Raw genomic sequence first — 18,053 nt, forward strand, 5'->3', positions numbered from 1 at the left:
TTTTTGAAAAGAGGGGCAGAAGGGTCTGTTTCCATTCTGTATTACTCTGTCTCTATAAACAATTTGGATGACAATGTAGATAGCTTGGTTAGTAAGTTTGCAGATGGCATCAAAATTGGTGGTTTAATGGACAGTGAAAAAAAGTTGTTTAATATTACAACAGAATCTGGATCACTTGGGGAAATGGGTAATAGAGTTTAACTCAGACAAGTGTAAAGTGATGCGCTGTAGGACCAGTACAGTAAATAACAGGGTACTTGGTAATGTTGTAGAACAGAGACAGTAAGGGATACAAGAACATAGTTCCTTGAAAGTGGTGACTCAGACAAGTCAAGAAAGACTATGGCACACTTACCTCATTGGATGAGATACTGTGTATAGATGCTGGGATGTCATATTACAACTAATTAGGGTGTTGGTGACTCTACACAGAATATTTTGTTCAGCTCTTCAATAGGATATGTTTGAAGTAGAGATGTTGCAGATAAAATTAACAAGGATGTTGCTGGGACTGGAGAGCTTGAGCTTATAATGAAAGAATTGATAAACTGGGACTGTTTTCTCTGAAGGAGGCTGAGAGGTGACCTTATAGAGATTTAGAGCATCACCAATGACGAAGATAAAGTATTTGGTCTTTTTCGATGTTTCTGGATTCCAAAATGAGAGAGAAGAGGTTTAAGGCAAGAGGAAACAATTTGAAGGGCACCTGAAGGACAGTTTTGTCACACAGAGGATGGTGACTATCTGGCAGAGGAAGTTAATTGAATATGTTTAAAGGGCATTTGAATAGATTCATGGGAAGATTGAGAGAGATGGGCCAAACACAGGGAACCTTGTTACTAGTTCAGGTAGGAACTTCCGTCGGCATTAGACCGGTTTGACCGAGGTGCCTGTTACTACATTCTATAACAATACACAAAATGTGCTGGATGAGCTCAGCTTGTTGGGCAGCATCTATGGATGGGAATAACCTTTCATCAGAACTGGAAAGGAAGGGGGAAGAGTCCTGATGAAGGAATTCCACGGATTCATCACCCTCTGTCTAAAGAAATTCCTCCTCATTTCTATTCTAAATGGATATCCCTCTATTCTGAGGCTGCGCCCACTGTTCCTAGACTTCCCTACCATTGGAAACATTCTTTCTACATCCACACCATCAAGGTCCACTTCTTTGACCATTCCCCTAATCTGTCTAAGTCCTTCAGCAGTCTCCCTGCTTTCACAATACTACCTGTCCCTCCGCCTATCTCCATATTGTCTGAAAACTTGGCCACAAAGCCATTAATTCCATCATCTGAATCATTGACATACAACATAAAAAGGAGCAGTCCCAACACTGACCCCTGTGGAATACCACTAATCTCTGGCTGCCAACCAGAAAAGGCTCCCTTTATTCCCACTCTTTGCCTCCTGCCAATTATCCAATTTTTATTCCATGCTAGTATATTTCCTGCAATACTATGGGCTCCTATCTTGTTACGCAGCTTCATATGTGGCAGCTTGTCGAAGGCCTTCTGAAAACCCAAGAACACAACATCTACCAATTCTCCTTTATCTATCTTGCCTGTTTTTCTCTCAAAGAATTCCAACAGATTTGTCAAGCAACATTTTTCCCTTATGGGATCCATGCTGACTTTGGCCTATTTCATCACGTGTCTCCAAGTACCCCAAAACCATATCCTTAACAATTGACTCTAACACCTTCCCAACCACTGAGGTCAAGCTAACTTTCTTCTGCCTCCCATCCTTCTTGAAGAGTGAAGTGACACTTGCAATTTCCCAGTCCTCAAGAGCCATGCTAGAATCTATTGACTCTTGAAAAATCATTAATAATTTCTTCACAATCTCTTCGTCTACCTGCTTCAGAACCTTGGTGTGTAGTCCACCTGGTCGAGGTGGGTTATCTACCTTTAGACCTTTCAGTTTTCCAAACACCTTCTCCTTTTTAACAGCAATTGCATTCACATCTGCTCCCTAACACTGTTGAACTTCCTGCATACTGCTCATATCTTCCACAGCGAAGACTGACAGAAAATACTTATTCAGTTTGTCTACGATTTCCTTGTTCCTCATTACTGCCTCTCCAATGGTCCATAATCTACTCTCACCTCTCTTTTACTCCTTATGTATCTGAAATATCTTTTGGTACCCCCTTTGATATTATTGGCTAGCTTACCTTCTATTTCATCTTTTTTCCCCTTATTGCTTTTTTAGTTGCCTTCTGTGGTTTTTAAAAGTTTTCCAATCCTCTAACTTCCCAATAGTCATTGCTCTATATATGACTACTCTTTTGCTGTTGTGTTGGTATTGATTTCACTTGTCATCCTGCCTTTAGAATACTTTGTTGGGATATATCTATCCTGTGCCTTCCAAATTGCTCCCAGCAGCTGCAACCATGCTGCACTGCCACAATACCTGTTAGTGCCCCTTCCAATCAACTTTGGCCAGCTCCTCTCTCATGCCTCTGTAATTCCCTTTACTCTACTGTAATACAGATGCTTCTAACTTGAGCTTCTCCCTCTCAAATTGTAAGGTAAATTCTATCATAATGACCACAGACCCCGAAGTGTTCCTTTACCTTAAGCTCTCTAATCAAATCTGGTTCACTACACAAAACCCAACCCAGAATAGCAGAACCCTAGTGGCTCAGCCACAAGCTGTTCTAAAAACCAATATCTTAGGCATTCTACAAATTTTGTCTCTTGGGATCCAGCACCAATCTGGTTTTCCCAGTTTACCTGCATATTGAAATCCCCCATGACTATCATAACATTGGCCTTCTGACACACCTTTTCTATCTCCCATTGTAATTTGTAGTCCATATACCGTTCAGAGTCCTGTATAAAACTCCCAACAGGGTCTTTTTAGCCTTGCATTTTCTTAACTCCACCCACAAGTTTTCTACATCTTCTACTAGATACTATAGATAATTCATAGATACCAGCATCTATGTCACCTCTTTCTAACGATTTTATTTCAATTTTATCAAGAGCCACTCCACCACTTCTGCCTTCCTGCAAGTCCTTTCGATACAATGTGTATTTTGGATAGTAAGGTCCCAACTATAATCTTCTGTCAGCCAAGACTCAGTGATGCCCACAGTGTCATACCTGCCAATCTCTAACTGTGCTACAAGATCAACTACCTTATTTTGTAAACTGCATGCATTCAAATATAACATTTTCAGTCTTGTACCAATCACACTTTTCAATTTTGTCCCCTTTAATACTGCAACACATCACACAATAATGAATCAGGATACAGGAGATTGAAAATCTGGCTGAGCATTGCCTTAATAACACCATCTTACTCAATGACAGTGAGACCAAAGAGCTGATCATTGACTTCAGGAGGAGGAAACCAGAGATTCATGAGGCAATCCTCATCAGAGGCAGAAATGGTCAGTAACTTTAAATTCCTCAGAGTTATTGTTTCAGAGGACCTGTCCTGGGCCAAGCACGTAAGTGCAATTATGAAGAAAGCATGGCAGCACATCTACTTCCTTAGTAGTTTGTGAAGATTTGGCATGACATTGACAATCTTCTATAGATGTGTAGTGGAGAGTATATTAACTGGAAACACCAATACCCTTAAACGGAAAATCCTATGAAAAGTAGTGGATACGGCCAAGTCCATCTTGGGTAAAGCCCTCCCTACCATTGAGCACATCTACATGAAATATTAATGTAGGAAAGCAGCATCCATCATCAGGGACTCCTCATGCTCTTTTCTCACTGCTGCCTTCAGGAAAAAGGTACAGTAGCTCCAGAATTCACACCACCAAGTTCAGGAACAGTTACTGTATTACCCCTCAGCCATCAGGCTCTTCAATCAAAGGAGATAACTTCACTTGCCCCATCACTGAAGTGCTCTCACAACCTATGGACTCACTCTCAAGGACTCTTCATCTCATGTTCTCAATATTTATTGCTTATTTATTATTATTATTTATTTGTTGCCTTTCTATTTGTATTTGCAATTGGTTGTCTTTTGTACACTGGTTAAATGCCCAAGTTGGTTTCATCTTTCATTTGTTCCATTATGACTTTATTGCATATAGCCTCAAGGAAGTGAATCTTATGGTTGTATATGGTGTCAGTAGTTTGATAATAAATTTACTTTGAATTTTGAATGCAACTTTGCCTTAGCATTCGCCCGTCCTTCCTGCCTCTCACTACACATTGCCTCTGCTTGTAAACCAACCGCTGGTTTCCATCCTCCTGCCAAATTAGTTTAAACCTTCCCCAACAACTCTAGCAAACCTGCCTGTAAGAAAATTGGTTGCCCTTGGGTTCAGGTGTAACCTGTCCCTTTTGTACAGATTGCACCTTCCTCAGGTGATCCCAATAATCCAGAAATCTGAAACCCTTGCCCCCTGAACCAGTTCCTCAGCCATGCATTCATCTGCCAACTCATCGTAGAGATTGCTACCTTGGAGGTCCTGCTTTTCAGCTTTTTACCTAGCTCTCTAAATTCTCTCTTCAGGACTTATTTGCTTTTCTTACATATGTTATTGGTGCCAATATGTTACAAGACTTCTGGCTGCTCAACCTCCCTTTTTAGAATGTCATGGACCCAATGCCCCTGGCACCTGGGAAGCAATATCGGATGTCTCTATCACCTCCACAGAATCTCGTGTCTACTCCTCTAATTTTGGAATCCCCAATCTCTACTGCAGTCCTCTTCTCACTCACACAAGTGAAAATCTGTAGATGCTGGAAATCCAAGCAACACACACAAAATTCTGGAGGAACTCAGCAGGCCAGGTAGCATCTATGGAAAAGAGGTCAGTCGAAGTTTTGGGCCGAGACCCTTCAGCAGGACTGGAGAAAAAAAGATGTGGATTTGGAGTTAAAAGGTGGGGGAGCTGAGGGAGAAACACAAGGTGATAGGTGAAACGGAGACGAGGAGTGGTGAAGTAAAGAGCTGGGAAGTTGACTGTTGAAAGCAATACTGGGCTGGAGAAGGGGTAATCTAATAAGAGAGGACAGAAAGCCATGGAAGAAAGAAAAGAGGGAGGAACACCAAAGGGAGGCGATGGGCAGGCAAGGAGATAAAGTGAGAGAATGGAAAGGGGAGGGGCACATTACCAGAAGTGCGAGAAATCGATGTTCATGCCATCCGGTTGGAGGCGAGCCAGATAGAATGTAAAGTGTTGCTCCACCGACCTGAATATGGCCTTATCAGGCCTCCATCTTCACCGCATTCCACTCCCAGGATGAGGCTTTTCATTCCAGAATGAAGGAGATGTTCTCCTTCTTCAAAGAGGCTTCCCTTCCTCCTCATCAATAGCCCTCTTCCATTTTACGCACGTCTGCTCTCTCTCCATCCCGCCACCCTACCAGGGATAGGGATCCTCTTGTCCTCACACCTCTGCGTCCAGCACATAATTTTCTGAAACTTCCGCCACTGCCTACAGGATTCCACCTCGCCCCCACGTTCTGCCTTCCGCAGGGATCGCTCCCTACGCGATTCCCTGGTCCATTCGTCCCTCCCCACTGATTTCCCTCTGACATTTATCCTTGAAAACAGAACAAGTGCTACACCTGTCCCTACAACTCCTCCCTCACTATTTTTCAGGGTCCCAAACAGTCCTTCCAGGTGAGGCGAGTCTGTTCAGGTCATCTACTGTATCCGATACTCCCAGTATGGCCTCTTGCATATCGGTGAGACCCAGTGTAGATTGCGAGACTGCTTCACCAAGCACCTAAGTTCTGTCTGCCAGAAAAAAGCAGGATCTCCTATTCGCCACCCATTGTCATCCACTTCCCATTCTGTTATGTCTATCCATGGCCTCCTCTACTGTCGTGATGAGGCCACACTCAGGCTGGAGGAGTAACACCTTACATTTGGTTTGGGTAGCCTGCAATCTGATGGCATGAACATTGATTTCTTGAACTTCTGGGTAATAACCCTCCCCCCCTCACCACTCCCCATCCCCTTTTCCCTCTCTCACCTCCCCCCACCTTTTAATTGTGACTCATCATTCTTTCTCCAGTCCTGCTTAGGGGACTCGGCCCGAAACGTCGACTGTACTCTTTTCTATAGATGTTGTCTGGCCTGCTGAGTTCATCTAGCATTTTGCACGTGTTGCAGCCCTTCTCCTCTTGTCCCTTCTGTTCCTCAGTGCCAGAAACCCAGAACCCTCAACAGTATCCAAAATGGTATACTTATTGTTAGAGGGAATGGCCACAGGAGTAGTCTGTATGTCTGCCCATTTCCCTTCCCTCTCCTGAAGTCATCCATTTATCTGCCTCCTGCAACTTCGGCATGACCACCTCTCTGTAGGTCCAATCTAAAACCTCCTCAGTTTATCCGTAGGAGCCTTAAGTCTAAGAGCTGCAGCTAGTGGGAAGGGCTGTATGCTCCCTAAATGGGCCAATCCCTACCTAGCTCGGAGGAGCAGCTTTCGATGCACAGGTAAGATGGACACTTACTACAATACTGAAGCAAAGTATTCATTAAAGACCTCTCCTATCCCCAGGTACCTTTCCTCTTCCATCCCTGATCAGTTCTCCCCTCACTCTAGTAATCTTCACCTGAGGCTGCATCCCACCACTGTCCTCTCAATATACACCAGGAAAGATAAATGTCAGATATACTTACATTTAGTGAATGAATATTGAAAGAAACACAAGCAACAGTGAAATAAACATTTTATTACAGACTAATAACTCCTTCACCACCATTCAGGGTCCCAAACAGTGCTTCCAGGAGAGGCAACGCCTCCACCACGAATCTTCTGGGGTCGTCTATTGCGTCAGTGCTCCCGATCGGGCTTCCTCTACATTGGTGAGACCCATCATAAATTGGGGGACCACTTTGTCGAGTACTCAGCACAATCCACCACAAGTGGAAATTCCTGGTGGCCAAACATTTTAATACTGATTCCCATTCCCCTTCTTACATGTTAGTCCATGATCTCCTCTTGTGCCAAGTTGAGGCCACCCTCGGGGTGGAGGAGCAACACCTTATATTCCACCTGGATTGCCTCCAATCTGATGGCATGAATATCAATTTCTCCATCCGGTGAAACCCCCTTCTCTCATACCCACTCTTCTCTGCTTCCTATCAACTCCCCCGGGTCCCCTCCTCCTATGGTCCACTCTCCTCTCCTATCCAATTCCTTCTTCTCCAGCCATTTAATCTGTAAACTTTATCCTTACTTTCAAAAGTTGTGTGTTATGAGTACTATTGTGCCTTACATTCTGGTTTGGAGAAACATCTCATTTGACAGTATAAATGCATATAGTTGATAACAATAAACTTGATTTGACTTGATCTTTACCTTTCCCACCTACTTGGCTTCATCTATCAAGTCCCCCCTCTACCCCACCTTTATATTCTGGGGTCTTCCCATTCCTTTTCAGTCCTGAAGAAGGGACTTGTTCTGAAACATTGACTGTTTAATCATTTTCACAGATGCTGTCTTGTCCCACCATACAGGCTATGCTCTCTTCCCACTGCTGCTATCAGGTAGAAGGTACAAGAGCTGCAGGGCTCACTCCACCAGGTTCAAAAACAGTTACTACCCCTCAACCATCAGGCTCTTGAATAAAAGGGAAAAACTATATTCAACTTCACTTGCCCATCCATTGAGATGCTTCCATAACCAATGATCTCACGTTAAGGTCTCTTTATTTATGCTCTCATTATTTATTGAAATTTATTTATATTTGTATTTGCATAGTATGTTGCCCTTCTGCACTTTAGTTGATCTTTCATTGATCCTGTTAAAGTTACTGTTCTATAGATTTGCTGAGTACGTACACAAGAAAATGAATCTCAGTGTTATATATGGTGACGTATACGTAATCTGATGATAAAACTTACTTTGAACTTTAATTGTGGACTACAGTTTAAAATGTAATAAAAACAAAATTAAATCAGATAGATTAAAACAGAATGAATTTCATTTTATTAAGCACATCAGAAATACAATGTATCTTGTAAGAGACAACAAAGAACAGATAAGGCAACAGGTAACACAACAAACTGTAACTAAATGGGAATGCTACCAGTACAAGTTTTGGCCTTTGTAAGAAATTTTGTGAAGGAAAATAAAACATAGCTTTTAAGAGCAAGACACCTCACGATAATAAAAAAAAATATATACACAAAACAACCAGGCTTGTGCAGCAAGGCAATGAATCATAGAACACATGTACTCTCTAACTTCAGTTGGGCAAAAACATTTTAAAATTTATTTACAACTGTATCTAAATAAATGTTAAAACAATAATCTACAACTCATTTGATCAATTTCTGTACAAATGTTCAGTGTTAAACCAGGTTATTTAAACAGCACCTTTACGCAGTACACTCATTTCAGGTTAGTGAATTGCAGTGAAATTAAGTATTGCAGAGATTCCAAATCCAAGTTTTTTTTAATACATAATAGAATATTTGTTTATTACATCTTCATTTTCCTCATAGCATAGTGGCCAATTCATTCATGCTCCGGGTTGATAATTTCACGTGGCTTATGACTGCCTATCTCAGTAATTGCTTTAGTTAACCAATAAGCTGATGTTGCACAGTACCTGAAACTTGCTACAAAGAGTGTTATTTTCCTGAGCTGAAGTCTTTCCAAAAGAAACTCGGTAAGCTGTTAAGGGAGCCACACAATTTAATTCTGGGTAAAACTTGACATCTTGGTGCAATTATTCAAGTTTGCCCTGAGTCAGGCTGGACTTCAGGGAACCCATAAAAATACACTCTACAGAAAATGTTCCATGGCAACAATAAGGTGTTGCCAAGGAATGAGTGAACTTGGCAACTCATAACATACTGAAGTTGGTATATTATTGGTTTCATCCAGGCCTCAGTTCTTATTTCACATCAAGACAGCAACTTATCAAATGCATGCAATAAAGTAACTATAATATTTTTTAAAATATCCATTACTTCATCAACTTGATTTCCAAGACATAGCTGAGATGTCAGAATATTGAACTGAGTTAATCCAGAGTTATTATTTTAAAGGTAAGAATACAATCCTGAAATCAAAAGCCTGTTTTAACTTTGATAACTTCTAATTAATTCATCAGATTTAACTTTTAGATGAAGGCAATACTTTGTTCAAAAAGGCAAATCCTGGCACTCAAAACATCGGATATATCTGTCAGGGTTCCTGTTTGGATTCGGACTTTGAATGATATCATAAAACAATCATCAAGCCCAATGCTTCCAGATTTAACTCTGCATACAGAAAATTACTCAAGTGCCCATTCAGTTCAAGGTGTTTCAGGAAGTCTTAAATGTATGATGCTTGAGCAACATGGGAAATTCTTTAAATATTTAACTACATCCTGAAACATTTATCTTTACAAGGTGTGAATAATAAACAATGTTTTAGATAAATTTCTGATTAATATTAATTGAACCTCTAGGATGTGACTGATTATATGTACCATTCGCTTTGACCTATTTTACAAGGAGGTGGAGACAGAAAGGATTATCTTAAAGATATTGCCTCTTGATTCCCTTTAACTATTATCAAAGATTCAACAGCACACAAGGTTCAATATCTGCAATTCAACTGGTTACAGCATTTAGAATAGATTGGATTTTATTCCAAATCAGCCACATTTTACACCCTTCAGCTCTGAACAACTGTCTCAAAACTATGCAATTCCTTAAGTTTTGCACACAAGCACAATCCTTCTACATTAACCAAATGGTAACATGGGTCTATTGTGAGACTGTTTTAACCATCTAAGACTAATACCAATTGATTTACAGTTTGATACTAGTTAAATGACAGCTTACCCAAGTGTATCATTGCACAGAAGGTTAATAAGATTGAAATATACTCATGAATACAAAAAATCAAAACTTAAGAATAAAAGGTGGATGAAACAGATGCTGTGACATTTTTAACCAATAGCAATTTAAATCGTAGCTTTGAATGTAATGGAGTAGAGGTAAAAGTGGATATCTATATCACAGAGTTGTCAAGTAAATCAGGAAATATTTGTATTATTTACATCATTTCAGGCCCCTTAAAGTTCAAGATTAGGTCCTTCAGATTTTAATGCCTATAAATGTCTGGATCAACTAGTTTCCCTCATTATCTTGAAATAATAACAACCACTACTTCACGTACACATCGAATTAGAATGCAATTCAAATTTTAGGGGAAAAAAAATCAGAATTCAGAAAACTAGCCCAAACTATACAAATTAAACCAATGATCAGATCATGTGGGTCCCCTTTTCAGATTCCTCATTCTCACATTAAGATTCACTTCTCAGACATTAGGTTAGAACTTGCTCCAATAAAAGCAACAGTTTTTTCTTGTCTTCTGCCTCACTCTACCTTGGCAATGTTTTTGTTTTGGGCACTTCTGAAAATTAGGAAATCAGCCCTGCATCACTTTTCATGTGGTTGATAACAGTTCTTCCCTACTATAACTTTTAAATCCATCCCATGTTCTCCAAAAAACACTTTAAACTGTGTGGCATACCCAAATGACATCAGAAGTAGTATCAGCCAAATTTTCCAGATACAAATTTTCTGTACAAGCCATCCATCACCTTTACCAAACAGATCAACTTCAATAAGAACAGAGAGAATGGTGGGGGGCATTGCAAGAGTAACTTTGCTTCAGGCAATAGATGGGGATATTAGTTATAACTTGTAGAAGACTTGTTAGTATTTGAAGTGGGGTGTAAAATCATTGCTCCCAGTACAAAACTTGCTATCAAAAATGCACTTTTTACATCACAGTCGTTTTCATTTTATAATCCTACTCGAGCTCTCAGGTATTTTTCTGCCAGTCTCTTAAATTTAAACAATCTCCCTTAAAAGATAACTGGCAGGTCAGTCTTTTTGAACTACAGCCCTAAACTGTGGAATTCAATATCTAAAACTACAAGGAATGCAAACTCAGTTTACACTTTTACATGTCAGGTCAAGATCTATTTATTTAACCTTGCTCTTAGCCAACATCATTGTCTTTTATTTTCATGTTTATTTTTATTTTTTATTTTTATGTTTGTACTTTATCCCAATGTAAAGCACTTTGAACTACATCATCTGCATGAGTTGTGCTCTGTAATAAAGTTGTTATTATTATTTTGATGTGCTATCACTATCAATGAGAAAAGCATCTGTACAAAATGGGTTATCATAAGCTTCTCTCAAAACTGTATGACAACTTTGTACTTAAAGACTGAACCAATGGTTTACAGGAAAAATAATGCTCAGTTAAGCCTCACTGACTCGAGTTCCGCAAATGAAACAGATCATATCATAGCACGATGAAATATTTAGCATGTCAGCTACATATTTAAATAACAGGGTAGAGTTTTGCCTAAGTTAATTATATTTTGAGGATCCAGACATAATTGGACCTTGTACATACATCTTCAGTGACTGCTCCTTAAATAAATGTAATCGTCAAGCTCCAATATGCATGCTGTCTAGTTATACTAAAATTCAACAAGGCACTCAGAAAACAGAACCTTGATGCATTATGTTAAAGCACACAGCGTCACTAAACATGGATTTATTGCTTATTTATGCTAAAACCAGATAACATTTTATGCATTATGAAATAATTAAGGTGACTTCACAGTTCTTTGCTCCCAATATTCTACTGGAATTGTTTACTATTTAAGCTACCAATTTGTAGACAAATTAAAAACTCTGAGGATTGTATTACAGCCTCTCAATAAAATTCAGGCCACTGCCTAAGCAGATGATGCCTAGTAAGATGACAGCTAGCAGTTTAGAGCCAAAATAGAAACTTTCTACAAAATTTTACACACAGCTTAAATTTTACTAAAATCCTGTTTTTAAAACTCTATGTGGTGATAGACATGGAACAGAGCAAGGAATATATGGACCAGGTTGTGAAGATGCAAGTTATTACACAGCCTAAAGTCAAACATCGGAACTAAAATCTCCTCCTCACTGCTAATCAACACAGGTGCACCTCAAGGATATGTGCTTATCCCACTGCCCTACTCAACACCTACCACTGTGCAATGAGGCACAATTCAAACACCATCTATTAATTTACCAACAACACAATTATTGTTTGCAGAATTTCAGATGGCAATGAGGAGGCGTACAGGAGCGAGATAGATCAACTGCATTGACTGGTGTCACAGCAACAACCTTGTACTTAATGTTGGTAAGACCAAGGAGTTGATTGTGGACTTAGGAAGGGGAAGCTGAGAGGACACACACCAATCTTCACCGAGGGATCAGAAGTGGAACGGATGAGCAGTTTCAAGTTCCTGGGTGTCAATATCTCTGAGGATCTATCCTGGGCCTAACATATTGATGCAATTACAAAGAAGGCAACAGTGGCTGTATTTCCTTAGGAGTTTGAGGAGAATTGGTATGTCACCAAAGACTCGCAAATTTCTGCGGAGAACATTCTAATTGGTTGCTTGATTCAGATTCACTATCCTTTTGCTTCAAATGAACGTAGGCAGAGAAATTTACAATAGCAATGGTCTATTTAAATTGTAGGAAATAGATTTTACAGCATGACAAGTTTAGAAGAGAAATTTCTGTGAAATTATCAGTGAGACACAGATTTGTGTCCTTCCCCTGCTTCTGCATACTAGACAGCAGAGAGATGTGATGCAATTCCCTAAGGTACCAATACTTAAATGATGAAAAATAACTAATAAATCAGTCTTCAAAAGAAAATCTTATGCTTTGCTATTGAAATTAAGGCAATTAGGAGAAAGAATATTTTAAAATCCAGAAAAAAAAACAACTGGTACAATGTGGAATTCACTTTTGGATTTATGGTAGATCTGAAACTTGAATTTTCTCCTTTTCCCCAAACCACTTTTTTTTTATTAACTATATTTTAAAAAAACTGCTCTGCCCATCAATTTCTACAAAAAATGTTTTAAAAATGCAAATAAATAATTAAACTTAATGATTTGATCAGTCTCATTAGTTGCAGAACGGATCAAAGAATTCCAATGAAAAGTCCAGTGGATTCAGGTGCCTGAGGAGATATTTAAAGAAAGAAATAAAGTACAACAACTTAAATTACTACTGATTGTTTTTAAAATTGTGTGCCAAGGAGATAATGTAGTTAGATCAAAAAAAGGCAAATTAATCAGTTGCAGTTAAAGAGTAATGACCAACCACCTTAATGACACAGCATTTATTCATTCCAATTGCACGTTAGGAAGACTAAAGCCAGTGTCTGCAGCCACCATCGTTTCCTTAACCACTATTTCTAGCCTTGTCCCTAGTGCTTCAGGCTAGGGAACCTCAGAACTCAGTTTCAAAGGCAAAATCCTTTCCATCGCAATACCCACCCAATTCAATCCTACAAACAGATCCCATCTGTTCTACCTTAGTCTACCTGCTGCTGAAACTCTGAGTCTTCATATTACCAGTTAATATTTAGCTGGTTGGGTTCACCTTTTTCAGTATTTGTAGGTGTTATGTATCTTTGTAGCCTGTATTTTAACAGGAATTTGTTCCGAGTAGGTGAAGGAAACAGTAGTTGAGGGAGATAGAAGCAGAAAAAGATCAATGGATAATCATTGAAGATTTCAAAAGATATCATAATTTACCAGTCTCACTGATCAACGTTGGTTGGCATACTACTAGCTTCTCAGTTTTAAGGTTCTAACCCTCTGTTAAGAATTACCTCTCCCTATTTCTGTTACTTCATCCAAAGATGTACTTCTTCAAGAACTCTATATTTCCCTCTTTCTGGCTTGTTACTCATCCTCAGTGACTTTGTCCCCATCGCTGGAAGGCGTGCCTAACTGGTGCCCATGCCCCAATATTCTGCCCGAAACCTTCTTGTGAACAACCGTTTGGTACCGTCTGCAATTTTTACTATGTAAAATGTAACTAATTATAAATAAGTGGGGTAGCCAGAAAGTGCATTCTCTCCATGGATGAGTACAAATTGTACAAAGTCATGAAAATGTTGACTCAACTGCAGTATTCTTTCCTTTTCATAAGCCTGATGTTTATCCTAAAGCACACAGATGTAATGGATTTTGGGGTACATTAGATGCACAAAGCTATGGTATCACCCATTGGAAATAACAGTAGAGGTTGAATTTTTACAGTAACTGCACATATTTCATAGCCACAACTGAATTTGAAGTTAGATTTTAATTTGCACCAACCAGACTTTGTAATGAATACACTGTGCATTGTATATGGTATGGCTATAGAGGCCAATTCATTGGGTATATTTAAAGTGGAGGATGATAGGTTCCTGATTGTAAGGGCATCGAAGGTTATGGGGAGAAGGCTGAGAGCAATAATAAATTTTGTAATGATGGAATGGGTCATATTAGCCTAATTCTGCTCCTATGTCTTATGGTTTTATATACCACATCTGTTCATTAAATACAGTTGGGGAAAGAGCCACAGTGCTACCAGGCTAAGGATACATCTGCAACTTAATCTCTACCACATCATGTTTTCAATGTGGCAATGCATATTTGCTATGCTACAGGAGTACAATCATCAAGAGAAGAAAACAAATCTACACTTTAAGGAGTAAATGTTTATAGCTGGATTGCCAGAAGGCTGGCTGCCATAAACAGGAATGCACTGCAAATGAGATTTAGAAGCAAATTCCATAATACCTTTCAACATGGGAATCAACAGGAAGAAAATTGCAAGATTGTGTGTGTAAAAGAGAGAGGGCAGGCAGTGGATGAAATAACTTTCTTCAATGTTGCAAGACACTTCAAAAGACGGTAACTTTAGTTGTGGTTACACACAATATCCAACATAATTTTCAATATAGAGACTCATTGTATATTTATGAATCCATTTTAAGATCTCCTAGATTGGATTTTCTTGCTTTATGTATCATAATTGGCTTTTGACTTCTGGCACTTCTCTATTTCAAATGAGAGAAATACTTTCTGGATGTTTTAATATCAGCAAGACGAGCAGGAACACTTTTTTCAAATTAAGAGCTTAAAACTTTGAGCCAATTGAATCCTAGCAAGTTAGAGGAACAATATCTGCAAGAACTGTTTTGACATAAATGGTACAATTTTCTGTCTCTTTGAAGCTAATGGTAACATCAAACTAAAATATAAAGGCCTGAAAACAAAGTAATAAAACAAGCCTCATGTTTAGTTTTTGTTGCAATATGCATTTTTTTAAAAAATTGCTACTCATGATTAGAATTTAAAATTTAGCCATTAAAAAAAAATTGCAGCAAGCAGTTCTGGCCAAAATGCTAATGACTGGAATGCAGGAAAAAAGTGAACATCAATTATTGAAATTTTTATCACTATTCAGACATGAAAATTCATAATCTAAATAATACAAATTAAGGTTACGCCAGGATGGATCAGAATTAGAGTTGGTTTAAAGAAAAAGTAGGAATGTACAAACAAATGAGAATACAGATTGTCATAAAAACCTAAATGTGCTTTGTAGAATGAACCCTACTATTCTTAGCTGAGCAGGCCTGTGTTAATTATCTGTGCTCTGACATGGCGAAACAACTGCAGTAGGACTACAGCAAATGTTGGACAGTGTAAATGCTGCTGACAAAAATGATCATCAAAAATTCAACCGTCCTAAATACTTAAGGTAATATCCTATCCAAGATGTGAAGAGCAATGTTTTGCATTTGGAGTTGCCTCTATTGGTCCAGGCGTCAACTCACTACCTGCTTATATTTTTAGTTATGTATTGTTACTAATTTTCATTTGTATGCACTCCTGTATATGGAGACCAAATTTTGGAGCTTTCTAACAGTTGGTCCAATCCTATTAACTATTAACTGGATTCCCTCTTTCAGTGGAGTTTAATGAGATTACAGTTCAGAGAATTACAGAAGATACAAGAAATTTTGAAAATAAAGGTTGTGATATACATACCTATTCACTGGTAAGTTTGTGGCCATTTTTTTTAAACTGGTGGTCTATTTTTCTGAGAATAAAATGACAGTATTCTCTATCCAAGTGGAAAGTGGAGACTAGATGAACAATTGGCACATAGTCATTATACAAGTGAAGGACTGACAGTTGCAGCCAATTAGCAGAATACACATGGACAGAGTACATTTAATACCGCTCACATCCTTTTGTAATTGTCAAATGATTACCAACATCTCCAGCAATTATTGCATGTCACAGTCACTCAGTCAGAAATCATCATATATCAATGTGGAAGGCACCAGTCTAGGACTATTGCACCTTTCAGTGAAAAAATACATTAAATTAACATCCTCTACAAAATTCACATATAATAAAACAAATAACATCAAAGAACTTTAAGAATGATTTGTTCAGATTCTGATGGTTTATAGAACCACACACCGTCAGATATACCATATCCAGCAATGAAATTATGTTCAGGATCTTCAACAAAAAGTATAACTTTAACTGTGGTTAAAAAAAAGGTATATAAGTTTATGTTTCCTCATTTTCTGTAAGGATGTTACATTGTGCAGCTTTTGCTGATACAGGCTTAAGGCGTTTTAGAGATCAAAAGATTTCTAGTAATTTCACAAAGGTAGGTTTCCATCCCTCCCTTATAAAATGCACATTTTCCAAATAAAATTAAGAACTACTTTATAAAATAAATAAAAGCCACTTTCGGCAAATACATACAGAGATATCAGGTGGGCCTCCCTGGGGTCACATTTTAGTTGCTGACATTGAATCTGGCAACATTAAGAAGTTTTGCACATATTTTCACTAGAGTTATTACTAAAAGAAAGTCCCAAAAGAAACACTGTATTACAAGGTGAACGCTCTTGCAACTTCCTAATGTTATCCATTGGGCAGATACCCAATCAAAGATCTTGTTGCAGACAATTTCTTCATAATACCTGTGCAAATCAGTACTTATCTTTCTATTAAGCAACAGATAAATCTGAGATATGATCATTCTAAATAAGGCCTTGATTTGCATAGGTTTATGGGTACTTTGAAGACTACCTGAATAGGTTAAAGAGTAAACCAAGATTAGATCGACAAACCCAAATAATATATGCTGATGTGGCAATACAAAGTATTTAGCAACATTGTTTTAATAAACTAAACCGCACTTAAATGCCCAATATAGTGGACCCAATTAAAACACTATGATTTTTCACAATTCAAGTAGAAAGAATACTTCAGTAATATAAACCAGCCTGTAGTGTGGCTCAATTTTGTCAAATATCTTCACCAGGTTTTCACCCCTGGAAGAACGTATTTGTTTCCCAGTTGTGCACATTTCTTCTGTTACCAGTAAGATGTAGAATACCTCAAGTAGAATTGAGAAGTCCAAGCAGTGCACCTACTGCTCCAAAGTAACCCTACAATTTTAAAATGAAGCAAGTCAATTTTAAAATGAAGCAAGAATCTCAGTGCAATATCTTTTCACCAAAACTTAGTTCCTTTTTTTTTCCCAAAACAGTAACCTTCCAGAGAGAAATGTGGTAGTTAACTTCTTCCCCAAACACTAAATGTTTGTTAAGGAGACGAAAGTTTGACTCCTCTTTGACTTCACATTGATCAGGTGACCTCATGTGCTCCTCACTTTCATCTTTTACTGTATCATCTGCTATTGGACAACACAGTGGTGTAATATAGCACTGTTTCATAGCTCTAGCAACCCGGGTTCAATGGTGATGTTGGGCCCAGTCTGTGCGGAGTTTGCATGTTCTCACAACTTTGGGGTTACTTTTGGGTGCTTTGGTTCCTCCCCACCCCAAAGATGTATGAACTGGTAAATTGTCTACTGTAAATTGTCCTTGGTGAAGGGCAAGTACAGGATTAGAAAGATGTGGGATGAGTAAAATGGGGTAGAAAAAAAGAGATTAAGTAGGTGCTCAAGGGTCAGAGTAGATTCACTGGGCTGAAGGGTCTGTTCCCATTCTATGCAACTAGTGAAATTCCACTCTACTTTTTCCTCATATCACACACTTTATGTAGTCACAAATTTCTACATCTCTGCATATTAATGGCTCAATCACAATATCTAACTTCCCCTCAAACACGCTGCAGCCAGCAACATTAAATCTGTTCATTTCAGTGACACCATTCTACTGAGATTCGTGAATTAAACTCTGGCGAACAACTATAGAC

At 38.6% G+C, this 18,053-nt stretch overlaps 1 protein-coding gene across 3 annotated transcripts in view; it reads right to left on the bottom strand.

Moving 5' to 3' along the window:
• Nucleotides 1–7,895: 7,895 nt before the first annotated feature.
• LOC140200398 (pantothenate kinase 3) overlaps nucleotides 7,896–18,053 on the bottom strand; it is a 45,764-nt gene continuing 35,606 nt past the window's right edge. For all 3 annotated transcript variants that reach the window (XM_072263672.1, XM_072263673.1, XM_072263674.1), the window contains one exon: nucleotides 7,896–17,281. In XM_072263672.1, coding sequence (XP_072119773.1) covers nucleotides 17,231–17,281 — 51 coding nt within the window. In that variant the 3' untranslated portion in view covers nucleotides 7,896–17,230. The remainder of the gene's footprint in view (nucleotides 17,282–18,053) is intronic.

This window comes from Mobula birostris, chromosome 7 (assembly GCF_030028105.1).
Source record: "Mobula birostris isolate sMobBir1 chromosome 7, sMobBir1.hap1, whole genome shotgun sequence".
NCBI classification, from domain to species: Eukaryota; Metazoa; Chordata; class Chondrichthyes; order Myliobatiformes; family Myliobatidae; genus Mobula; species Mobula birostris.